Source organism: Melanerpes formicivorus, unplaced genomic scaffold, assembly GCF_026170545.1.
Source record: "Melanerpes formicivorus ecotype bairdi unplaced genomic scaffold, bMelFor1.0.p_v2 SCAF_74, whole genome shotgun sequence".
Classification (NCBI taxonomy): Eukaryota; Metazoa; Chordata; class Aves; order Piciformes; family Picidae; genus Melanerpes; species Melanerpes formicivorus.
In genome coordinates, this window is record NW_027142426.1 from 525,627 (window position 1) to 552,096 (window position 26,470).

Consider the following 26,470-nt stretch of genomic DNA (forward strand, 5'->3'; position numbering starts at 1 on the left):
ATATCTTGGCTTCTAGGTCAGTGGTAGGATGGAAAGGTTTGAACTGACATGGAAGAAACTGAACAGAGACCTCACATGTTCATGAATGCCATCACATCTATCTTTAATGTCTCATCCAAAGTATTCTGTGCTTGGCAACAGGACAGCTTGTAGCCATTCTGCTATGATAGAATTTCAGTTTAGGAGGGATGAGCCTCTTTGGAGATCAGAGCAATAGAAGCTTTGCCCATTTCAGAAATGAGCCCTTCCCACAGCATTGACATGTAGATGAGGACTTTTTTTTTGTCAGCACAATTAGGTAGCAGCCAAGATCAAGTCTGAAAAGAAGAAAATACTACCAAGGTTTGAACAAGTTTTATTTTAGTTACAAGCGTAAGCATAAAAGCCTGAAGAGGATCTGTTCATAGTCTCCAAGAATTCATATACATATCCTAATTTCTGTATGTTTATCTGAACTTCAAGCCTCTTGGGGTTTATTAATTGCAAATTTGAAACCACTTGAAACCTTTTGGCTGAGATGTGAAAGGTGTACTGCCTAAGCTACTCTGAACTAAGACCCCAGCTGTAAGAAGTGAAGACTTTCTGGAGAATTTGAAAAAGTCATGGATCTTCTCATAAGATTAAGTTCTTATTTTTCATTTTGGTCATGGGATGTACTTTAATATTGCCAAAAAATGAGTAAGAAAACCCTATGAAAGTAAAAAATGGTTAGGGAGTTATTAAAATGCCATCACTGCTTCATTATTTCAGTGTTACAGTGGTCAGATTTTAGTCTTCGCATGCTTCCTGTACCATCAGGCTTCAGAAATATTTGGTAGAGTAGTGGCTGTGGGTGGATGATGGAAGAAAGCTGAGAGTTCATAGGAACTCGTTATATAAATTTTGCCACCAATTTTCTTTATGATGACACTTGCCTTCTCCTTGTGTGCTACTGAAGCACATACTGAGGCTAATTAAAAATCCTACCCAACCCACTTTGTTCTTTCTTTCTGAATTATTTTGGATTGTGGCAATGGAATGAACCAGGTGTCAGTAGGTGTCAAGTATGTTCTAAAAGTCATAGGGAGAATGCTTCAGACACCAGACAGGGTTTAACTTTGCCCCACCTCGCCCTTCTTAAACTGTGCAATCTAAACCACTATTTTATATTATCAATATACTCCTTGTATTTCTCAGGAACATGGTATATATCTTTCCAGCAAAGTGCACTTAGTGTGGTTTTGCATGCCAAGTGCTTAACTCCCTCCAGGCCTATGGGAAAGTTTCTTTTCTTTTTTCCCTTTTCCTTTTTCCTTTTCTTTTCTTTTTCTTTTCCTTCCCTTTCATTTTTCTTTTATTTCATTTTTTTTCTCTTTTATTTTGTCTCTTCTCTCTCCTCTCTTCTCTCTCCTCTCTTCTAGTTTGTTTTTTTGATTATTTTTTTTAAAGTACAAATGGATTCACAAGTAGCTCCCTTGAACTGTGCTCCTGGTACACAAAGTTTATCACGGAGTAAATAAGTAGATTTCTGTGGGAGTCCTTTGTTAGAGTTGGCAGCACACCAGGTACTATCTTGTAAAGTTTGAAACGCAGCATAACTTTCTGAATGATAATTTACAGATAACCTGTTTTCCTCTAAGCTCCTCAGTGAAGCCTCCTGAAAAGCCATTGGACTTTCAGTCAAAAGCATCTATATTATTTTATGTTTTCACTCAATTTATATCCTTTTTGTGTTTCCTTCTGCTGCTGCTACTTCATTAGTCCTCCAGAAGGAAGGTATGTGTCAGGGAGTCAAAGGGAGTCTGGTTTATGATGATGTTCACAGACTGCCCTCCACAGTTCAGTTTGTCAGGGGCTGGCTGCAAACCAAGCCCTTCAGCTGTCCCTGGAGGTTTGAGTTTGGATGAACTTCGGCCTCCCAGCAATCATCATCCTGCTCCCCTTTCAGCTTGGCCTCACATCAAGTTCCCAGTGTCTCCTCCCTTTCTGCTTGAGCTTGGCCTCCAGGAAATACCAGTTGCCACTGCCTTCCCTGTATCTTGGGAGTTTCCATCCAGGCAACTTCTTCCACTACTAATTCTAAAAATCTTCATAAAGAAAATAGCAGGTTTGAAGTCCATAATAAAAGAGGAAGAACTTAACTTTCCATTGTCTAAGAAGAATGCATCCATTTATATGTTACATTTCAGTACCTGGTGTGTTGCTAAAGTCTTATGACATATTATGAAATATGACAACTGACATCCAGAACAAACAGATGATTACATAGGGCTTACAAATATATGTGTGTGCATGGTCACTTCACTTGTTTGATGACAGGCAGAAAAAGGTAAGATACTAGTAATAAATACAGGATTTTTTTTTGTCTGAATCTTTACTTAGTTAAGTAATTAAATATTTTAAAAAAAAAAAACAAACATAAAAACACAAACAAAAAATAGCCCCATCATATTAGAGAGGACAGTGTGTGAATACCAATAGTATCTTATCCAAATGCATAACTGATATCTTGCTGGGGTAGGAACTATAATATAAGAAAAACAGAAGACAGTGCACGACTGCTGAACAGTTTGACCCAGCTTTTTAATTTCATTCTTTTCTCACAGGCTATTTATAATGGTCCATTATGAAGAGGGCTGGTATCACCATCTTCATTGAGGTTGCCCAACACTTCCAATTGTAAACTCATGCTTTCAGTATATGACAAAATAGCCAGGCTTTGACTGTTAGCTGATTTGTGTGTGTGTGTGTTGAGTACTTGATTCAGGTTCAAACCTGGATAATAAAACGAACATTTTTCATGTTAAAAGAAAATTCTGGGGATTTTCTGTTTGAAGAGAAGAGCTGAAGTAAATGAGCTGGAGTGAGAAGATGAGGGTTTGGCTAGAATGGAAAAGATCACTGAGAGCAAGAAGGAAACTGAATGAAGTGTGAAAATTGGAAGGGTGAAACTGCATTTTACTGTGCAAGTTAAGTGAAGCTGGGATTAGAATCGGTCTGGGAAGTGCACGTTTCACGAATGCTCCATTCATATTTTTTATGTATTCTGCATGTGATGAAAGAATGACTATCACTGGGAATATAACTATGTTGGATGATACTGGGGCATAACTATAATACCTCTAATTTATTACTGAAGTCTTACTGGAATTAAGGGAAAAAAATACTTCTGTACATTTAAAATACAATGTTACACGTGTTTTATACACATTTTTAAGGTCATCATCTTTAGTGGTAGGAGTCTTCTATTAATCTGTACTAGAGGTACTTTTTGGCAGCTATGGTGTTTATTTCTCAGTATTACATGTTGGGGTGTGATAGTCAGTGTCTCATTCTTTGGCTAAGAACTGAAGACAGAGATTTTGAACTGAACAGATTTAGAGTATAAACAAAAGAAGTCCAATCAACTTTTTAAAGGTATTTAAAGGTGTTCTGGAATATTTCACATTTAGTCATTAGGCATTTTAAAAGATAGCAGTAAGAGGTAATATGAGTAGGCAGGATGAAGAGAATCTTAAGTAACCTAAGCTTAATACACAAAGGTGATACAAATGAAAAAAATAACCCTGCTACAAATCTGTCTGTAAATTGCTTATTTTCAAGCCTAATATGCTCAAATGTTGGGTATCTTTTATCTTTAGGAGAGAATCTTAGTCTATACTGTGTTCTGTGGGAAAAGAGAAGGGAAATCTTAAGATATTTTTCTAACCTTCCTGATTTAGTGGATTTATATAGTGTAACTTTCTAGAGATATTTCACAGAATGGAAATCCTTTTAGCTTTTCCACTATTTGGATTCCCTTTGCCCCATTTGTAGGGAGAATCAGCTGTCTTTTGCCTGAAATAGAACATTCTAATCTATTATTTTCTCTTAAGTGGGAGATTATTCTCTTAAAGTAAATCCTAAGAGCTCTTATAATTGTGTGCTCTGAAGAAATTTGTTGAGGAATCTTTTTGTCCATTTGGTTTACTGTGGGAATCTTGAAATAAACACAACCAATCCTGATCTGTCCTGAGCTCTGTAGCAGTTGAGCACTTCCCAACACAGTTCTATCCTCAAAGCATTTTGCCAAGTATGAAAAATCACCCTCAGCCGTGGAATCAATGCATAAGGAAATTACTTACTTAGCAACAATTATCACTGAGCCAAGAGTTGAATTTTGTAATCCTCAACCATCTGTTATTTCATAGAGTATGCACTACAGAATAGCAACTATTTTACTAAACAGAAGGAAACAAATCTTGAGTTTATTGTTTTTCATAGGCAGTATTAAAAGTACTTACCTAAGACTATTTGCAAATATGATTGAACTAAAACTTAGAAGTGCAATATCTGCTTGAAATGACACACTTTGTGTTATGTGGAGAAAGAGCCTCAATATCCCTCCATTGCCTCCTATAAGTTCATCTCCTTTATACCTCTAGCACCAGTCCAGCCTTGGTACAAATCATGCAAAATGATTTGTATCCCTTGACCATTTTGATTGAACCAAGCCTACAAATGTTGAAAAACAGTTTATAGTATACATTGAAATGTATATTCTTTGTAAGATCAGTCGTAAGTTTTGTTGCTTTAGTGCTTTTTTTTAAAGTAATAGTATTTGTGTTTTCTGGATACCTTCCAGATACATTCCCTGGAGAGGAACTGTCTACCTATAGTAATAGGGTATAGGGCAATGGTTTCAACTTAGAGAAGAGTAGATTTGCATTAGATGTTAGGAACAAGTTCTTTACCATGAGGGTAATGGAACAGTGGAACAGGTTGCCCTGGGGGAGGTAGTTGAGGTCCCATCCTTGCGGATATTTGTCAGGCTTGACAGAGCTCTGGGCAACCTAATATAATGCAGGATGTCTCTACTCACTGCATGGGGGTTGGAATAGATGACCTTTGGAGGTCCCTTCCAAGCCAAATCATTGTATGATTATTTAATAACTAAATAACAAAACTCTAATTAAGGAAATACTTCACAAGGGAAATATATAATCCTTTGTATGTTATACTTAAATTGTTACCATTATAACACTGTATTACCTTGACAACAGTAGACTTAGTTTGTAGCGCAGTTCTATTTTAGAGGTACCTACTTGTGTATCAAATGTTGATTGTGTGGCTAGATTCAAGGAGTTCAACAGGACTTTTACTGATATGAATGGTTTTACATTAATTCTTACATGATTGAATGGATTGGTAGAAATGTTGTATGACACCGACATTTCAAATAGTGATATACCATCCAGAAGCATTATGATTTCATTGTGGGAAAGTGTATGGGGTTTACCTCCATATTAGAAAAAGCAAGTAGAATGTGCAGATCACCTGCATGCAAGAAAATATGCTGCATGGTTGTTAGATAGCATTTTCTCATTGACTGGGGGGACTGGTTGGACTTAATCTCAAAGGTCTTTTCCAACCTGATAAATTCTGTATTCTGACTGTAAAATAAATTACTAGATAAGAAAACATAGATGGAGAGAACCTCTACTGGGTTTTATTCAAAAGGTGAAATGGATTTCCTTACTTACTCTCTTAAGCAAGACATTAATGAGTGATAGATAGCAGAAAAGTATTTATAACCTCCTATAATACAAAAATTCCTTATGTAATTTCACATCTCATTGAATCAGTTCAGATTTCATTTCACATACTTTTTTCTTAGCTGCTAACCCAAAATAAAATTAAATATATGCATAACATCAGCAAGTGTGAATTTGCAAAAGCAAGTACCAATAATCTAAATGTAAATATGTTTTTAAATTATCCCTACTGTGGATCCTGGAAGAAGAATGAATAAGTGAAATTTTATTCAATTTTCCAAAAGAACCAATTTATTTTGAAGTTCTGTTTGTTTTTAAGCAAAGCATTGTATCAATTAATTTGCTGTGCTCCCTACATGTTGGTCTCATCTCCCAGGCAGCCAGTACCAGAACAAGAGGACACAGTCTCAGGCTGTGCCAGGGGAGGTTTAGGTTGGATGTTAGGAAGAAGTTCTATACAGAAAGAGTGATTGCCCATTGGAATGGGCTGCCTGGGGAGGTGGTGGAGTCACCATCATTGGAGGTGTTCAGGAGGAGACTTGATGGGGTGCTTGGTGCCATGGTTTAGTTGATTAGGTGGTGTCGGATTGGTTGATGGGTTGGACGCAATGATCTTGAAGGTCTCTTCCAACCTGGTTTATTCTATGTATTCTATGTAAGTTAGGTCTTTATAATTTAAAGACTTTTAAAAACTGTAGCTTTTTTGAATAAAACAGTATACTAAGGTTATAGATTAGTCACCAGGGCCCAGTTCATTCTTTCTGCTCCAGCAATTATATATCCCCAACCTGACACGAAAGAGCCCACTTGGTAAGGGCCATCACTGAAACGCTTTGCAGAAAAGGAAGCTAATTCAGAAGTTTTCAGCACAGATAGATGGATACATTATCATACTCTTATCTTAGGCAGGTGAAAACAGAAGAATCAATTGCCTTTGGACCTTATGCAAGACACAATGCATTATGTTGGTTTTCAGCAGAAACAATACAGTGCTTGGTCTGACAGGAATGTCATACTAGGTTGGAAGAAAGATTCACTGATATTAGGAAAATCATAATCCCATCTGAGGTTATGAGAAATATATGATGTAAGCCAGTAGTAGCTTGAATTATTATTAGGAAAATGAAAAGCTATTATCATTAGTATCTTTAAAAAATAAAGTTGAAAAACAGTAATGTTAGCTACTTCTGTTAGAGAATTGCACATTATGCTGTTGATTTCGTTTTTCTTAAGAAGTTTTTAATGTTTGAAATAGGCTGCTTGTACTCCACTGATAATTCATGGATTAAATGTCCCAAACCCAGATGATCGCTTAGCCATTATTATTGTGTTGCCTCAGACCCTCTTCATGTGTTTTGGCACAAAACACATGGTGTGTGTTCCTACAGCTGTTTTATTTGGTACCAGTAAAACATAAATTAGAGATGGATATGAACATCAATATCTTCAGCTTATGTTTTTTTTTATGTCAGTTATGTGTGTAACCTGAATGATGTTTGCCTGTGTAGTTTTTACACTATATTAGAAATGTCTTCATGATACACCAAACTGTAAACCGTTTAAAACAAGATTTTGTGCTCTCTTCAATTTAATTAGTTGTGTGTTTTTCATTCTAGGGCTTCCTTTTTGTAATAGGACTGGTTTTTAGTTTGATTAATTTTAAATAATCATTCAGAAGGATTTTTTTGTTTAAATTTGTTTTTAATGAATGTCTTTCACAGCAGTTGGCATCCAGATGAAACTTGAATTTTTCCAGCGGAAGTTTTGGACTGCAAGCAGACAGGTATATTTTAAATTTACATTTTCTTTGTCATTGAGTCAACAACATCTTTCTAACTGTGCAGGTGATGACCTACAATTTTATTTTTTTTTTTAATTCTATTTTTTTTAAGTCAAAAGCAAAACTATTGTAAAGAAACAATATATTTGAAATATGTAACAGCTAATATTTCTGATTTACTTTCTAGTTTATCATTGCGAAGACAAGAGAATTCCAAAGTCAAAAGTAGTTGCTTAATTCCATATGTGTGGAAGCAAGAAGAGAGATTATTAATTCTAGGCCCCTATACACAAGGAGTTCCTTTGTTGGCCTGACATATAAATTTTCTTTCTCAGAAAAAGTGGAAACAGTAAAACAAACACTGATACTTATTCATTTTTAGTGATACCGTAATTACCCTTCCTCACTTATTTAGAACCTGTCTCCCAACATTCAGTAACTAAAGTATCGGACATGTAAATTAACTAAACTAGGTTACTGAATCATGGTTGGCATTCATAATCTTTAATAATCAATACACAAAATGTTCAGGATATTGAATTTGTACTCATTGATGCCATGTGCCTTTCTAAAGATTCAGAGATGCCCTCTTGATTTTTGAGAACAGTTTGAACTATAGTGTTTCAGAAAATAACCCCTAAAATGCAGGTCCTTTCCTAACCCTACTGAAAAATTGTGTGTTCTTATCTACAAATGGCTTCCAAACATCTAACACACAGAGGAGAACATGATGTTTAAAACAGCTGAAACTGTTCCAGTGTGAGTGCTCTCTTTCTCTGCAGGCAGGAACAGAACTTGTTTGGTGAGCAGATTAAAAAAGATTCCTAGTAATTTTTAAAACAATTGCTGTCAAATAAAAATGCAATTGATCACAGATTGCTAGAATGTCATATTTTGTAATAATTAAATGAGACATGACAGTAATTTATTTATTTTTTTTATATAATCTCTAGTGTGCATCTCTTGATGGCAGATGTGCAATAAGTTGTGATGATGAGGTAAGTGTTTAACAGATTTTTTTCCATTTATACCTCTACAGCAGAACATAAAGTTGATTATCTCATTGTATATTATACTCTCTTGGTGTAATTTGGAATCACTTTCTGAATTTTCTGCTATGGATTACAAGATTGGCAATATGCATTGTAATAACTTGTGCTTTGTGAAACCATGCTGACTTGATGTTGACTTGCTGGAACGTGTCCAGAGAAGGGCAACCAAACTGGTGAGGGGTTTGGACCACAAGCCCTATGAGGAGAGGCTGAGAGAGCTGGGGTTGCTTAGCCTGGAGAAGAGGAGGCTCAGGGGACACGTTATTGCTCTCTACAGCTACCTGAAGGGAGGCTGTAGCCAGGTGGGGGTTGGTCTCTTCTCCCAGGCAACCAGCAGCAGAACAAGAGGACACAGTCTCAAGGCGTGCCATGGGAGGTTTAGGCTGGATGTTAGGAAGAAGTTCTTCATAGGAAGAGTGATTGGCCATTGGGATGGGCTGCCCAGGGAGGTGGTGGAGTCACCGTCCCTGGAGGTGTTTGGAAGAGTCTTGATGGGGTGCTTGGTGCCATGGTTTAATTGATTAGATAGTGTTGGATGATAGGTTGGACATGATGATTTCAAAGGTCTTTTCCAACCTGGTCTGGTCTATTCTATTCTAGTTTTGAAAGTATTTTGAAACTATTCTGAGGTTTTTTTTCTCACTGCTTTATTGCTCATCTTTGGAGCTGATCTCTAATGTTCACACTAGAACTAGTCCTGAATTCAGACCAGAACTCATTAATACAGCTTCACAACCTCATATACTATGACACTGAAGTGTGTTTTGTTGAGTGTGAGTTCAGGACACATGTGCAGTGATAAAATGTTTAAAAATTTATGAGATCGAGATAACAAAAATCATTTCAGGGAGAAAGGAAGACTTCAAAACATCAATAGTTATAAAAGTTAAACCCTTTAAACAGTAGTTCATCAACTAGGAGACTGTGATCTAGCAGTTGGAGGACAAATATAGCAATAAATAATAGAAAATAAAATGTGTAATAAGCCAAAACACAAAGGCCCAATGATTATGCCATCTTTGGCAATGAAATGGATCACGGAGTACTGTGTCCAGTTCTGGGCCCCTCAATTTAAGAAGGACATTGAGACTCCTGAACATGTCCAGAGAAGGGTAACAAGGCTGGGGAGAGGCCACAAGCCTTATGAGAGGCTGAGGGAGCTGGGATTGTTTAGCCTGGAGAAGGCTTGGGGAAACCTACAACTACCTGAAGGGTGGTTGTAGCCAGGAGGGGGTTGGTCTCTTCTCCCAGACAACCAGCACCAGAACAAGAGGACACAGTCTCAAGCTGTGCCAGGGGAAGTTTAAGCTCGAGGTGAGGAGAAAGTTCTTCACAAAGAGAATTGTTAGCTGTTGGAATGGGCTGCCCAGGGAGGTGGTAGAGTCACTGTCCCCAAGGTGTTCAAGAGGGGATTGGACGTGGCACTTGGTGCCATATTTTATTAGTCATGAGGTCTGTGGTGACAGGTTGGAGTTGATGATCTTTGAGGTCTACTCCAACCATATTGATTCTATAATTCAGTATCTCAACTACCTCTTCCATTTATAACTGCAGCAACTTACAGACTCTTCCATTTAAATCTTGTGTCGTTTTAATAATAAAGTGAACTTTTCCAAATATGAAGTAATAAAAAAGAAAGGATTTCCACCAAGGTGTGCATGGAAGTGCTTAGCCCAGATTCTAGGCTGTCATTTGCTTATTAACCAATTCTAAGGTCAGCTCATAATGTTAATGACCCCACATTCATAAGAGAGATCAGATATCTATTGAAAAAGGTCTGTAGAACTGTTAAGTAACTACATTTTTTGGCCTTGCTTTAGTGCAGCTTGCTATAGATTTAATATGCAAGCTTTACCTTGCATTGTTTTCAGAAGCTTTAAATATTTTCATCAGTGGGTTTCCAGTCATAGCCAACCAGCTTGAGAACTGTCACTTCAAGGAGTCTGGCTAAGGTTAGAGGGCTGTATAAAAATTACTTTGTTTAGCCTGAACCAACATGCTTTTGGGCTTATAAACTGGGCAGAGACTACTTCCTTTATTTGTGATAACCTTTGTGATAGCATAATATTGTTATGTAATTTCTTGTGTAAAACATGCTGCAAAGTGTCCTGCTACTCCATCAAAACAAGCATATTAGTGTGAAAATGGTTTCGGTCTGTCATTTCTAAGAAGCAAGTACACACTGATAAAATTCCAAGGCAGCACAGCCTTTTTTTTATGGCATTGGACGTTAATAAGATTAGTTACATATACTTTGCTAAATCACACAGGACTTCTTTTGCCATTGCAGTCATACTCAAGGAAATACAAGCAGCTTAAATTCTTTTCAGCTACTTTCACTTGACAGCAGCAGGAGCCATGGAAGCACGTGGAGAGATGTAGTCATATAGGGAATTAATAGATGACTGTGTGTGATACTTTTTATTCTAAAATACAGACATCTAATTTTCCTGGGGTTTGAGAGCTTTGAATTTACTTGGTCTTTCTTGTTTTCCCTATGTCTCACATTTTCTTTCAATGTTCTGTTTTCTTTCTTTTTTTGTTTTTGGTTTCTTAACCTATATTACATTCCATTGCTGTTATTGTATATTGAAGCTGTGAAAAATACATAGAGGACTTAAACTTGATCAAAGTTACTGTAATTCAAATGTGTTCTCAGACCTCAGTTAACATTCTTGCTGTATTTATTCTGGACTTCATGCCTACTCTGTTTTACAAGCTCAGGGACTCTCCACCTATGGAACATTCCCCTTGAAATATGAAGTTCACTGAACTTGAACTTTTGGGCAAATCTGTGCATAGTTCACTTCTAGTACCTGTGAAACATTGTGAATTAAACCTCTTTCATGCGACTCTAGCTTATGAAAATTCTATTATCCCATGCATTAATCGTGTATCTGAAATACTTTGGTTGAGATCTGCTAATGTATTGAACAGGTAAATGCATCCCACTGCCCTCTGGCACTGCTAAATTTAAGTTGCAAGCTGGGATATATATTGTTTTTTTAAATGCAGTTCTGAATATTGAAAGTTATTCATCTTGCTGGCAAGCAGGTGAATGAATGGTTCTGAATGAACATTTTCCCCTTGTTAATGCTTCTAAAATGGATTGAAATAGAAACCCTATTATCTTCACATTCCTTCAAAAATATGTAGATTGCATTTATTTCACTATGCCTGTATTCAGTTTATAATGCTAGAACATTAGTATATTTTAAGATTCTGAATAATGTTAGTGGATGACTATGATTAGAGATTCAAGACATGGCCACTAATTCATGAATTGAGGCAGTGTTTTCCCAATTGCATGTAATCCATAAACTATGAAATTAAGCCTACACTTCCTTGTCCACCACAACTACTGTTATTTGTTTTCTTTACTGTGGAGAAATATTGTTTCTAAAGCACTATCTTTAGAATAATCTTTCATGCACAAGAACTGCAAATCTGTATCCTCAAAAGAGCTCTTTGTTGACTTAGATCCTCTCCTAATAAAGTTAGTGGGAGGTTTATGATTGGCTTTGGGAAGAGCTGTGTTCTGGTGTTACAGTCTACTTCTGAAATTCCACCCTTCACACACCATTGAGGTTAAGTAGCTGCCTCTTCTGAATACATTAGCTCTACTCGATTCTTTGCCAGCATCATCAGCTTTTCACTTTGCGTTTGCCAATTTTGGGCTTTCTAGCAGATCAAAGGTTGGAAATGAATTGTTTCAACTTCCTGTTTGACAAGTTTTCTGTCACTGTGGGGTATATGTAGCTAAGGTTTCCCTATTAGAACTAATATCCTGCATTCTTGTTAGGGAATGACATTAATTCCAAACTTTTGCCTGATTTGAGTTTCTTTTTTCTTTCTTCAATTCTTTGATTTTTTTTGTGTCTGTGTTTGGGGTTTTTTGTTTGTTTGTTTCAAATAAACTTCAAGCCAGTATTTCTGCAAATCTTCCCTCTAACTGTACTAATATGTGGCCACAATGAGAATCAGACACATTTAAGCATCTATATAAAAATCAGACTGCACTTTCACAATGTCTTTCACAATTACTGCTCCATGGAACTGCTTTCCTCTCTGAAACAACAGAAAGATTTTGCTGGATGTGGAGAGCGTAGCAGAAAGTAAATTTTATCATGTCTCTATGCAGCATATTTGCAACAGGAAAGGTTTTGAATTAAAAGCAAACCTGCGATGATTCCTATATCGGAAGGCGTCTTGCCTTATTCTTTTACATGAATGTTACAGAAAATCCACAAAACTGATAAAATATTTGCTGATTTAGGAAAAGAAAAAAAATATTTAATGCTGAAGTAGGTATTTTCAACACTGAAGAGAAATTGAGTTATATCCAGATTCAAGCTGAATCTCGTGTTTAAACCCTGAAGTGCAGTAATTAAAACTTTGCCTGTAGCAAGCAACTCACTTGAGGTTAACACAGTGCATGCATGTATGGAGGGAAGCGCTGTTTTGGGTTTACCTTTCTTTACACAATTTATACAACTGACCTACAAAAAGCTAGCCGTCCAGTTCCCAATTAAAACCACAATTTGAAAAGCTTTAGGAGACCTGTGGGGCCTTTTTTACAGAAGTTTCTGGTCCCATCCCCCAATGAACAAATTAAAAAATATTACCTGGTTCCCTGTTGGTTCTCCAGGCTGTCACTGTGTTTTCATTAATACATCATTAGGGTAATGACATTGTGCTCATGTTTTTCTCCAAACACAGGAGGAGCCATCAGGAGCAACAAAGTTGCGCCGTCTGGAGCCAATGCAAAATAAGTTATATAGAAACTTTTAAGAATAGTTTATAAAACCACTGACCTCGTTCTTTATATGTTTGTTTATAATTATTTTATATCCTCCCTTTTTCTGCACATCTTTGCTTTATTTTGCATGCAACAAATGCATAAACATTGAATCAGATAGCATACTACAAGACTGTACTCACTTAGAAGTTAGCTAAGCCCCTATAACAACCTGAAGGCTTTACCCATCCAGGAGTCACTCAGAGTAAGTAACTTAGTACTGCATACTAAAATGCAAACATTAAAACTGCATTTTCTTGTTTTTCAGACAATCAACTGTTACCTAATAGATAACAATGGATTTATTTTAGTGTCTGAAGACTACACGCAAGTAAGTAAAATATTTTATTCAGTCTTCTCCTGTCACACATTCATATAAAATTACTTGGGGTTTGTTTGGTTTGGTTTGGTTTTTTAACAGGCCACTATCTTAAAATGTTAAGGAAAATAGTGCCAAAATAAAAAAGTTCCTTCCACAAGAACATAAGTTGTTTCTCACAGGAGCTCAATTTCTGTCTCTCATTGGAGACATAAATGTACTCTTAAAGGGCCTTTTTTTTTTTTTTTTTCTTCTTTTTCCTGCAAAATTGTCTGCTTCCATATAACATTTTTACCCCAAGAATAAAAGATTCTCAGATTCTTAATGTTTCCAGCTGCAATCAGTATGGCCAAGAGCCAGCAGTCTTTAGTCTTAGTTTTTTATGCAATGCTTTTCAGCCTTACTTTTCCAAAAAGTGTACAGTACTCAGTGCAGACTGTGAAGAACCTTGCAGTTACCTCACCTTTGCAAGCTCTGGTGTTTAAACAATGAAGTATTATAAGGAATTTGTTTTCTGAAGTGGATTGCAGGCATAGAAGGGTTAAAACGATGAACTCAGCATTACAATAGAGAGGGCAAGAATCATGACTGATGAGAAGATCATTCAAAACAATATTTTGCTTTGTCTCCATGGAAAATTATTGAAGGATGAATGCATAATCATTCAAACCATCATCATTCTCATTAATTTTTGCCTGAAAAGTGCTGGGATGGTGCCATAAATATGCCAGAATAGTATGAAGTTTAATGTCTTTTATGTGTCGGGTTTGCAAATAGGAATATCCACAATCCTACTTAGCCTTCAGTGAATTTTATTCTTTATAACTAGATTTGGTACTGAGAAACAGCCATTGGAAAGAGCCCTGGGCGGCTTGGAGCAGTAAGTGGAGCAGAGATAAAAAACTTGAAGTGAATGGCATATAAGAAGCCAAACTGGCCATTTTACTTGTTAAATTAATTTTATATTAATAGCTTGAGTTATTGCAGCTTTTAATCTGATACCTTCTCAAAGAAAACAGTGGAGATATTTTTCACCTTTGCATTGTGTCAAAGTAATTGCATGTTTAGTCATGATCATTCCTTCCCTTGCTCCATTTTGCCTGATACTTTGTAAAGTCTGTTAGCACATGATAAACAAGGAAAATGCATTTTTTCTGAAATTATTATCTTCTAATCTGCACTAGAGAATTAACTGATCATACTGTACACTGTGTTACACAATAGCCATTCTTCATGGTATGTGAATCTTATGTATAAAAACGAGCACTGAAATTGATTCTTTTGCTTTACTTTGTGAAATTGTCTCCATCCTTTTAGAATGTCTATCGTGTTCTGGATATAATTCTAGACTGTATCCCCAAAACAATATGAACTAAAAGTATGACAATACTCACGTATTAACTTCATTATGTTAGAAGCAGCTGTTCTGTTTTGTTGGGGTTTTTTTTTACCCTCTCATGTCTATCCATCAAATCTGTATTTCACTTAGCTGAGCAATGACCTAACATTGTGGAATAATCTTGAACATTTAAAATATTTTTGTCTCATATTTTCTTCTGTTACTGCATTATTACTCACAGGTACTTGTGATTTATGTAATTACACTAATCTGCTAGTTGATAGTTGGCTACAACCAATAAATATCTCTAGGAAGATATTTTTCCTTTGGTAGGTTATCTGACACTATCCATTACAGATTGTCATGAAGAAAGTAGTATGGGCAAATGAAGGGATCAAAACTACACTAGAAATATGTTAGGACCTGGATATTTAGTTATGACAGATGTAAGTCTACAATGGATAGTAAAGTTGTCTTTGTTCCTATAACACAGTAGGAAAATTATTATAATTGCAATAGTATATATTTCTATTTGCATATGCGTTATGTATATATTGACTTTCTTGTGCTTAGAGAATGCCTAGGGAAATGAGATGATGCTCAGTTGCTCATCTGTCTGGGGTCCCTTCAGCACTGCGTTTCTATGGGCTTTCCAAAAATGATCTGGAAGTAGTGTAATTCTTGCCTAAATTGCAACTAAATCTGAATGTATTAAAAATGCTGATAATCTGGGTGTTACTGCTTTGGGGGAGAACTAGCATTTGTAAACAGAGCTTTTATGAAGAAAACTGTCACTGCAATGTCTTTATAAGACTGAAGCAGAACTTGATACATCAGGTTTATTACTATCTAAGGTTATACTAGTTCATTTATGGTTTGGGCTTTTTGACATTGACTACTTCTCCAATAGTTAGAATAATCTTTCTTCACCAGTCAGCTTGGGCTATTAAAGCTGGTATTTTTAGCTATAAAAGCTACAAATGTTCCTCTAGTTTCTAGGAGACTTTAGACACCCGCACGCTTTGGAAAAAGTTCCAAGTTTCCCCTGAGTTATTAAAAAAAAAAAGGGCAATACTTGCTTTTTAGGTGGAGGAATGCCTTTTTTTTTTCTTTTTTTTTTTTTTTTTTTTTGGCTGGGGCTATAACTTTTCTGCCTTCCAAACTCCCAGGTGCATACTTGAGGTCAGCTAAGTTCCTTGTAATGGAATTGGGGTTTAGTTCATACAAAACCTATGGAATTTATGCAATTTGAGAGTGTAATGCCCTTTCCCCCCCATAAATTGTGGGATTTCCCCCTTTAAACAATGCAGAGAACATGCCCCTATCCTCCTGGGACTTGAGGCTCTAAAATAAAAAAAATAAAATAAAAATGTCTTCCCAAACTAGAAAAATGCTGCACGTGCAGGATTTTCCACAGCCAGAGGAACGGCTGCAGATGATGGAATCACTTCCGCAGTACATACCCAATTCATAACTTGAATGTTTGTTTTCTCAAGAGAGATTTATTTTCATTAGTCCACATCTACTGAGCAAGGACAAAATGAGTAATTCATCAGGCTGAGTGGTTTTAAGTATGAAATTATTCTGAATGGAGTTAAAATTTATAGGATTGATGAAATGTGCCGTTCCAGCTCCTTAAACAGGTCATGCAGGAATTATAAAAAATGCTTTTTAATGAGTGTTTATGAAATCCTCTCTCAACCTGTTTATGTCTTTTTTGAGTAACCTTTTAATCACAAGGCTTTGTGATCAGATTAGTGTGTTTTCTTTACAAGCTTTAGGTTTGGATGGGTTTTATTTCTGATATTAGATGTTACATAATGTACCTCAATATATTGTTTAAGCTCTCACATCTGCTCGGGGGTAATAATGTAATCCCTACTTGCAATGACTGCGAAGCCCTCTTCAATTTTTATGTACAGTGGTCCTGAAAACTTGTCTATGTAACTGTTCAGGCCACTCTTGTCAGGTCCTGGGTTATGCCAGTTTAAATTGCGTCTAGTGTTGGTTTACATTTATCTACACTTCTGGTAATTTCTTGCATTTTCCCCTTACAGACTGGTTACTTTTTTGGGGAGGTTGAAGGGGCTGTGATGAACAAGTTACTAGCAATGGGCTCCTTTAAGAGGTAAGAACTTTGCAACAACAAAATTCAATAAACCAAACCCAAAGTCATTCACAAGAAGGACAAGACTGGCAGTATGGCTGGATTCTCATTTATACCTCTTTTCCACGTGAGCTGAGTGCAATGATGCCATGCACATTGAATGTTCAGAGTATTGGAGGTAGCCTACAGTAAGTTTCTTGTTAAAAGAAAAGTTTATTTGACTACGATGCTAAACTGTGTGCCTCTCCTGTTCCCGCTGGGTTCAAGTGGAAAAGGGATTGGCCCATATCTGCTGCACAGTTTTAAATGGCTTTAAAGAAAATCATTGATGCAACATTAAACATTCTGACCTGTAAAAAAAAAATGGAGATTCTTCAAAGTAGGAGATTTCTCAAAATGCCCTACTGTTTAAGGGAAAGAGTGTTCTGCCAGTAATTCATTTTCATTCGCATACTAGCTCACCTTTGAACATTGTTGTGACTACTGATCTGGTCTTACTATCATGATGACAATAATAAAACCTAATAGTGATTTTATGTGCTATTCTTTGAAATAGGTTATGCACCCTGGGAAAGAAAGAACTTTTCCCTTTAACCTGTAATTCAACACTGGAGTCTTCATGGCTTTCATATGGTCTAGGGACTGTTCCTTACACTTTTGTGTTCTTACAGTGTGAGAGAACTGCTGACCATATATCACATTTCTCCCTTTTATTTTCCTGTGCATTTCTAGTATAAGACTTATCAGTCATCCCATGAACCACTGAATTTAGCTATTGCATGTGATGGTGTATACAGAGGCTTTCCAAACAGATGATTTCTTTGCTTTCTTGGTAAGCCAGTTCTATTAAAGGCAGAAAGCTTTCTGCACTGCTTCTGCACATTACAGATAAATACCATTCCTAGTCAATGACTCACTGAATCACCCCAAATCCTAGTTTTCTGAGGGTAACAATGTTTTCATCTTCAGCACTACACTCTTGGCATACACTGTAAGTGGAAGGGAAGTAATACATAGTTATAGACTAGATTCTGTGATGAAAAGATCTTTTTGAACAGGAGATGAAGCACCTTACTTAATTCAGATAATAAACATACAACCAAACTTGAGGAATAATGCCTTAATTTGTCCTAATTTATTCTTTCCTGTCTATCAAAGCATTTCAGATTATCTACTGTACAATCTATGGTAATAGTCACCAGCATGGAGAAAACAAAGCCTGCATGGCTCAAATATTTCATCTAAACTGTGCCAATTTGGCATGGATCATGGGATTATGATTCTACTGGCCTTGAGCTCTGAAGGAGTTACAGATAATGAAGGCACTGGCTTTGTGCAGCTGAGATACATGCTAAAGAAAATGTAAACATGAACCAATTATTTAAACACAATAAACTAGCCATTGCAAATCAATGAAAACTGAGAGAGAATCAAAGTGCTGTAATTTCACTAAATAAGCCACCTGCTTTTCCTGCTGTAGACCAAATATCTCTGAGCAGCAACAAAAATATAAAGCTGTCTTTGATCTGTGCTCAATGTGGCCTTTAAAATAAATTGTTCCAGCAATATGAAGAAATGATTCTCATGAAAAGTAATCAGAGACATTAATCATTTTTTAAAGATGACTAATTTTGGGGGGTGGATTTTTGTTTTGGTTTTTTTTTCCCAAGGTTATTTTATAGGGACTAAGAAGTAAAGAAAAATGCACTAAATAATGCGGTAACAAAGCTATTACCAGAAGTACCATTTCCCTCAGAGTACAACAATATAGTTATTGCTTTATACTGGTCATTGCTTCTCTTACCATGGAGACAAAATCAGAGTATAAAGCCTTTTATTCTGATCCTTTCTTGCCATTTACTTCTTGTATGGTATTTACCACCCAGATGGGTGATTTATATAGCTTTGCCCTGTTGAATCTGATCTTGCTCCTTTCTTATTTAGTTCAGAAGTAGAAGGTTCTGCAGTGCCTGATCTTCACTGCAGAAGAGTTTATGACCATCCCCAGTACATCCTTTTGCACCAGTCATCTGAGTGGCAGTGCATGTATGTGCTACCACCTCCCTGATTCATGCCAGCTTTCAGGTTCTCCATCCACAAAAGGAATGAACTAACCCTTTATGCGTTCCCTCAACTAGCACTAATTTGGAGGGATATAGAAGGGTTTTTTTTAGGATTGAGCTGGAAGTGTTAAACAAAAGGGGGTTGTTTGCTGTTGACTAGATTTCTTTTCAACCTGCAGCAGCATGAAATTCAATTTTTGTGTTTGCTGTTTATTTTTAAAAGTGAACTTAAATACCTCCTTCCCTCCTCATTTTCTTTAAACTCAGTACTTCTTTTGAATAATGTGTACAAATAGACGCATGTATATTTTCTTAGTTTATAGGGTTTATATTTGTGGAGAAAAATTATATCAGTGCCTCCAAAGCAACGTGACATGTTCTATGATTTCATTTAGCAAAATGATGTTTATCCTATACCTGAATATTGCAAACAGTGAAATACTTCAAATATAATTTAAATTTATTATTAAATTGATTAGGATGTGCTTATGGAAAAGTATCTGCTTCACATAACTTAGGAAAAAAAAGTCTCTTTATAGTTTCCTCAGCATTTTGTCTACATAAAAGCAGGGGAAAAATAGATTCAACTGCTCAGAATGTGAAAATTAAAAAAAAACTCACCCATATTAATATCAGAAAAAAAATTAGGGCTGTTGGAGCAAGAAGATCCTTAAATATATAAGCTTAATAAATCTGCAAGAGAAAAGTAGTTATTCCTTGACTGCAAAACACTTTCATCTTCTCCAGTAGGAGGAAAACCAAGCACTCTAAGACAAATACGGAAGCAACATCATTTCCTCTTAACGATTCTGTTTCCAGCAGGCATCCTCTTGGCCTCTGAAGAAAAATCTATGCTTTGGTATTTAATCATGTTATCAGGATATATGACTGAAATGGCACAACCCTGAATTCCAGCTCCCCTAGATGTTAAGACTCCCTCTAATAAGTTCTTGTTGCTCTGAGAGCTTCTCTTGTTTCTAAGGTTTTTTTTGCTCCTTTGCTTTACCTTTACTCATATGTGTCCTAGTCAAGAATGCATGCTGTCTGTCTCTGAATGTAGATGTAAAGTTTGGAGAAGATCAGTAATAGACTGGAGGAACAATTCAAATTTGTGTTAGTGGATTGGGTATTGGAGAAATGTATCTGTAATACAGCAGTTCTGCAATGTAGTAGTCCCTGTATTTAGTGATGGTTTATTTAGTAAAAGTAATCTCAAAATATATCCTATACTAATGACATTAATTCCATAAGAAAAAAAATAGGTCAATGAATAGTTTGGATTTTTTTTTTCATATGGGTGCCCAGAAGTCATTTAAGGTTAGAAAATAAGCAGCCTATTTTGAAAATGATTTTCTGTATTAGGTGACATATGCATTGCAGAGCATATATGAAGCCTGCACACAAATCTTCGACTTCTAAGTGACTAACATGTAATTGTACTATCCCAAAGAGTGACATTCATTGTTCATCTATGAAATAGCTGCCAGAAAGGCAATAGCATAGCAAACTGTCTAGTACAGGTTTACAATTGCATACAAAAGAACCAAATAGCATCTGTCACTTCTCTCTTGTCATTACCAATAAGAGAAGCCCTGTTCTAGTAGAGTTTATGCCTCTCTAAATACCACCACTAATTTGCAGTGTATAACACAGTGCAGTAGTATATAGTACATATATGGGAAATCACATACCCACTTAGGAAGAAACATAGCCATGTGTGCTGTGTAAATGAGGTGTCATTCTCTATGCTGCAAATACAGGTCAAGCTGTAGTTTTTATACATACTAAGCTGTGGAGCACCTTGGTAATTGAGAATACCTGAACAGGCAACGATATGTGATGACAAGTTTGTTTTTGTTAAAACTCTGTAATTCATTTATATGCTTTTAATTGGTTTTCTTGGTGGTGAGAAGTTTTACTCTGACAGATTTGGGACACTAATAATCGGTCTGTCAGTGCCAGTGGAGAGACAGAGCAGAAACAGTACAAGATTTCTTACCGCTACCTCCTCATGAGGACCCTCCCTAGGCTTCAGAAAATAGTTTTCTTTTTATAGTGTTTAATACTGTCCCTCCTTCACCTCTTTGCGAGAATGCCAAACAGCCTGTGTCTCTTGTGCCCAAGTTAATGAACATTTTTCCACCACAAGTGAGTTGTAGTCAACATTAGTTGTTAAACAAACTACTGAGTGACACATAGTGTCCATAATTAGGACTTCCTGTACTATTGGTTTACATTAATTGGTTCTTTGGAGCATTTTTTTTTTTTGTGAGTGTGTGGACCTGACATTTGCTTCCGTGGTAAGATGCTTATTACTCCCACTCATTATATGAAACCCTCTAAATGAGCTGGTGAACCCTCTTGAACTGGTAACCCTCTTGAACTGGTAACCAAACATATTAAGTTTTATGCATTGAAGATCTTTCAGCTGTTATAATTGTCTGTGGTGCTATTTTGCAATACCAAGTAGAAATCCACAGGTATGCTGAAAATCTACTTGAAAGCATAGAGTACATCTGCTAATATGGCCTGTGCTGTCTTACAAGTTTAATTTTCTTGAAACAGCTTAGTGTCAGCTGTAAATGTAGTGCACAGTACAAGACTGGAATTTACTATATCATGAAACTGACAATAAAAAGGTTTTCACTAAAATGAATTTGGCCCCAAATGTTGTGTAAATGGAGGTTCACATTTAGGTTTGGGTAAATTTGTTTTCCATTAGTTAAAGATGGCTGTACATAGTCTGTTTGTCCTGACTGACATTGAAACCAATCGCTCTGTAGACTTCAGTGACCAGGTGTGGAAATACCAATGGTTAAAAACAGCAGTGATGTCAGAATGTCTCAAGCATGTTATCTGCAGCAAAAGCAAAGCTCTCCTGTGAGCTGCTGTGACGGATGTGGGCATGTAGATGGACTTTAAAATTAGATCATGGCAAGCAAGGAGTTCTGTTCCCTAGCTGTAGTCATTTGAACAGGATATGGTTAGCTGCAAGCAGTTATTTAAACTGAAACAGAAGCTCTTCAGAAAGGACAGTCTAGAAGCCTTTCTTTCTGCAACACTGAGTTGTCTGTCTGAATGAGAAGAAAGGTTATTTTCTAAAATCTTAGAAAGACTTTAGCAATAAAAGAACACTAGAAATGGCACCTGAATACAGAAGTACTATAATGGCTTAGGTCACCGTTTAGCTTACAAATATTACAGTAGCTTTTATAAGGAATAGGGCTGTTAGGCTTTTATGTTCCTATTGAATCTACAGGAATCAAAGCAAAACTGGATTTGAATTTGTAAATGCCTTGGAACCCATTTATACTGAGTTTTGGTACCATTCACAGAGACAGAGAATTCAGAATTGATTCAGTATGTTGTACTGCTCAGATATCAGCATCTGTGGGCTTCATCCACTAATCTCTACTGTTTTCAGTGCGGAAAAATCAGGTCTTCTAAAATAATTTCATAGTAAAAGAATACTTTTGCTGGTATATTTTACACATCCTGTGTTATAGTTGTTTGAATTATTAAAAACTTTCATATGGATGTCGAATCTGCCCACTTTGAAAGTTACTAAGAGGGGATTACATTGTTCAAAACCCAAAACTTGTTCCAGGCTCTTAAGAAATCAGTCTGCCATGTTCCTTTCTGAGGTTTTATTCCTTTGTTTTCTTTAGTTTGATTTTTTAACCTGGATGCACTATCTGTTTTCTGGTTTGTTCCTGAACCAGAATCTTCAAATGGAAATACCTTTAAATATACTTCCTAAAATTAAACTAATTATTTGATTAACACTTCTTACCAGAATAATGAAGTCCACAGATTGACCAAGCAGTTCTGGTGTATGCAGTTGAAAGATGCAGAATCGATTGCACTTTCAACCACCAAACAAATGGTCACCAAACTTATTATATTGAAAACACTATTTCAAAGAATAAAGAGAATTGAATGCTACTTGTAAAACTAGATATTAAATGAAACAAGATGGGACGATTTCATCCATATAGAATTCCTTGATTACTCTGCAGAGAGCATAATAGCATCTGTAAACTGCCCTTACCTGTGGGCTTGTCCCTTGCAACCTTCACTAGGAGGTCTAAGTGGGCATGCAACACAGTTCTTGGATCTATAGGAATAAAATAGCCAAGCCAACCAAGACTGGATAGATTGAGCTGTACAGATTACCCTACAGGGGCTTGATTCTGACCATGGTTAAAGTGGGGGAAAAATCAAGGAAAAAAAAAAAGGCTAGGGAAAGTGGCGTATTACTGCATGCCACACTGGCAGCACAGCTTACACCATGCACTGCTCTGTTTGTCTTGGCAGATCTGTGTGCGCGGATCTGGCTGTGGGCGTGATTCTGCCAAATATGGTCAGTGTTCAACTTACACCCATGTTTAGGTCTCTAGTTATGCGTTTGTCTACCATGTGCCTCTCTCTGCCAGTCCACAAAACAATGGCTTCCTAGCCATTTTCACTCTGGATATAAGTTAAATTTAAGAATGTAAGCAGTATGACCATGTACTAAATATTTAGTTGAAGCTGAAAGATTCAATCTATTAGATATTTTGCCTGTAAGCCAAAAAGAAAATATGGGCATAATAAAGAAGCTTTTAGTGATGGTTGCTGTCACAAAATGAGATCAGAAAAATTATACACAGTTTCTACCGCAATGGATTACAACATTTTGTTGGTACAGGTTGCAACGTTTCATGGCATGCAGTGCAGAATGCCTTATGGTGATGCTGAATGCATTTCATGACCTGTTTTTGGCAACTTCTGGGACACCCTGTTCGTAGCTGAATTTGTGTGCTCTCCTTTCCTCTTCACTTAGAAGCAAGGCACACATTGCAAAACATTGAAGTCCCATCTCATACATCTATAAACCATCTATGTTCAATTGTGTTCCTTTGTCCCTCTGATGATGCAAAACTCAAATGGATATATTCAAATAATACTAACAACTTTTACATATATTTACACTTGTTGCAACTTATCAGATAAGGATGCTTTACATCTGCTATAGATGTTAAGTGCTTTTTATGTGGATGGATATTGCTAATGAATTGTTCTATGGACAGACAGATTTAGAGAAATAATCACAATTCCATGTACTATCTCTGAGTTCTGGATTTTACATTTAGATCTCTGACGTGTATCAGTGATGAGTAAAAATCACAAGCAGAAAGAAATTTTCCTGTTTACTATGCATCTGAGGAGGCTTCTAGCATATGCTGATTACAGTAGGTACCTGATATGGAATATTTTGCCCTCATGAAAATAAGCAAAATAAACCCATTCTGCTTCAATCATCTGTACTGTGAATACACTGAAATTCCACCTCTCTCTTTTGAAGCAACACCATGTTTTTACAAATTAGTTGTGCACTGAGATGCTGGAACTGTAGAAGTGTCTTTCTGCTTTTACTGGAATTCAAGAGTGGTCTGTTGTGAGAAGCCCCTCAAATGCATAGATTCTTTCACTTTCTGGGGCTAAATGTGCTGATCTTAGTCCAGAACCAATTGTTTAAGCATCATGTTGAATGTGTATTTTCCTCCTTCTCACATTGTTTATATCATTGTTTGTTACACTTTATGTGTATCTTCCCCGGTTTCTCCCAGTTCTGCTTTTGCTTTGTTTTCTTAGTCTGATAAAATCCTTGCAAAGTTTTCACAGTGTTTCTTACCTTTATTCTCATTTGTGTAACCTGTATTTCCTTCTTTCCCCTCCTGCTGTTAGCATTTTTTTCCCCTGTCTACTTTGTGGGCAGACATGTGTTCCATATCATTATTTTTATTCCACTGTGTTTTCTTCTTTTAGTCAAGCAGTTTTCTGTTCTTCCCTGTAGAATTACACTTTATGACTACCAGGCCATGTGTAGAACAAACAAAGAAAGTAGCGACAGTGCCCATAGCTTACTGGACGTAAGTATAGTAAATTTTCGGAGCACATTTCCATGCAATCATCAAAGAAAATTGTTGCAAATATCTCATGGCCATTGTAGCCCATTATTTTGATTTGGAATGCGTTTGTCCCAGTGCATACAAGGAATGGCTTGTTACAAACAAATGCAAAGTGCTAAGAATTTTCAACTTCAAGTACTTACACAATTATTTTTTTAATGCTGGGCCACCATGTCTGAGATTTTGACAGAATGTTCTTTGTACCATATGAATCTTCTCTTTTAGAACTTCATAAGTTTGTCAAGAGATTGCGTTTTCTTTGGGGAACTGGAATAATATCTGCCCTTTCTATAGCTAAAGACATAGACATGTATAGAAATGCAATTCAATTTAAAATTTGAGGTTTGGTTTGGGGTTTTTTACTGTGGAATGATTGGTTCTTGGCAAGGCATACAAGTCAGTGACCTTAACATATTTTGTTTTCCTTAATATTTAAAGAAGTCCTTTAACATGGCTTTTCAATGCCTTTAAACCCTTGTCTTGCCATCAGTTCTAAAGACAAACCCTGTCCCTCTAAACAGCCTGATAAGTCAAGCTGAGCCTTGCATGGACAACACTTACTTGTTGCTAATTGTGTAACTAGATAATGACCTCAAGAGTATTTATATAATAATGCATTTTTTTCCTGATTGCTATATAGTCTATCAGAACTTATAGGGTGTTAGATAAAGTATGTCTTTTGCATATGAAAATGAAATCAGTTTAACCAGTATGTGATAGTATTAGCCTAAAAAATTCGTATGTAAAGACAGCAGCAAAACACTGCAGCAATTTTACCAGTCTGGAAAAGTTACCTGCTAGTGTTTTTAAATGTATGGAGATCTGGTTAGAAAAAATAAACCTATACATAGTTAAGCAGTTGAGTAAATATTAAAGTTCTGGCAAGTTCCAAATGTCTCTCTATGTCTTCTATGGTTTCGTATACACTTTGAGATGTTTTCATTTACATATACGTGACACTCTTTTTCAAATACCTGCAAATCTGTTATCTGCTAAAGCCTGACTTAAAGAAGACTATCTGGACATAATAACAAGTGCCAGGCTGTGCAATAAGACTTAAGCTGGCAGTGAGACAGAAGAGGATGCTGTGAATCACATTAAAAAAATAATTAGATAACATGTGTATGTTTATGCATATATAAATATGTGTGTATATATATACACAGCTCCTAGAAATAACCTTCCGTCCCAAGGCTTGGGGCTTTGGCTCAGTTTGCATAAGCACCCAGCAAATAGAGCTGAAGTATTTATCTCTTACAAGTGGACTTTAATCCAAGAGATTTTTCACTATTCCAATTTTTATTCAGGCTATGTTTACAGAGAAACACATCTGCAATTGTTGTGGGATAGGCTGAGACGTGGCAAACATGTTCTTTTTATATATATCTTTTTTTTTTAACAATAGGCAAACTCTCCTTTAAACTTCAAGTGAGTTTTTGCCATGTTCACCATGAAATATTTTCCCACTAACATTTCCTAACAATTTTTTCTCATTTTCTATTATTATTGACTTTTTTTCAGCTGTACTGAATTTTAAAATTCTCT

At 36.3% G+C, this 26,470-nt stretch overlaps 1 protein-coding gene across 5 annotated transcripts in view; it reads left to right on the top strand.

The window, feature by feature from the left end:
- CACNA2D3 (calcium voltage-gated channel auxiliary subunit alpha2delta 3) overlaps window positions 1-26,470 on the top strand; it is a 432,799-nt gene that overhangs the window by 379,844 nt on the left and 26,485 nt on the right. For 3 of the 5 annotated variants that reach the window (XM_068163805.1, XM_068163806.1, XM_068163808.1), the window contains 5 exons: window positions 7,235-7,296; window positions 8,247-8,291; window positions 13,412-13,474; window positions 16,859-16,929; window positions 24,811-24,886. In XM_068163805.1, coding sequence (XP_068019906.1) covers window positions 7,235-7,296; window positions 8,247-8,291; window positions 13,412-13,474; window positions 16,859-16,929; window positions 24,811-24,886 — 317 coding nt within the window. Of the gene's footprint in view, window positions 1-7,234; window positions 7,297-8,246; window positions 8,292-13,411; window positions 13,475-16,858; window positions 16,930-23,288; window positions 23,335-24,810; window positions 24,887-26,470 lie in introns of all 5 variants that reach the window. The other 2 variants (XR_010990518.1, XM_068163807.1) reach the window with 2 other exon arrangements.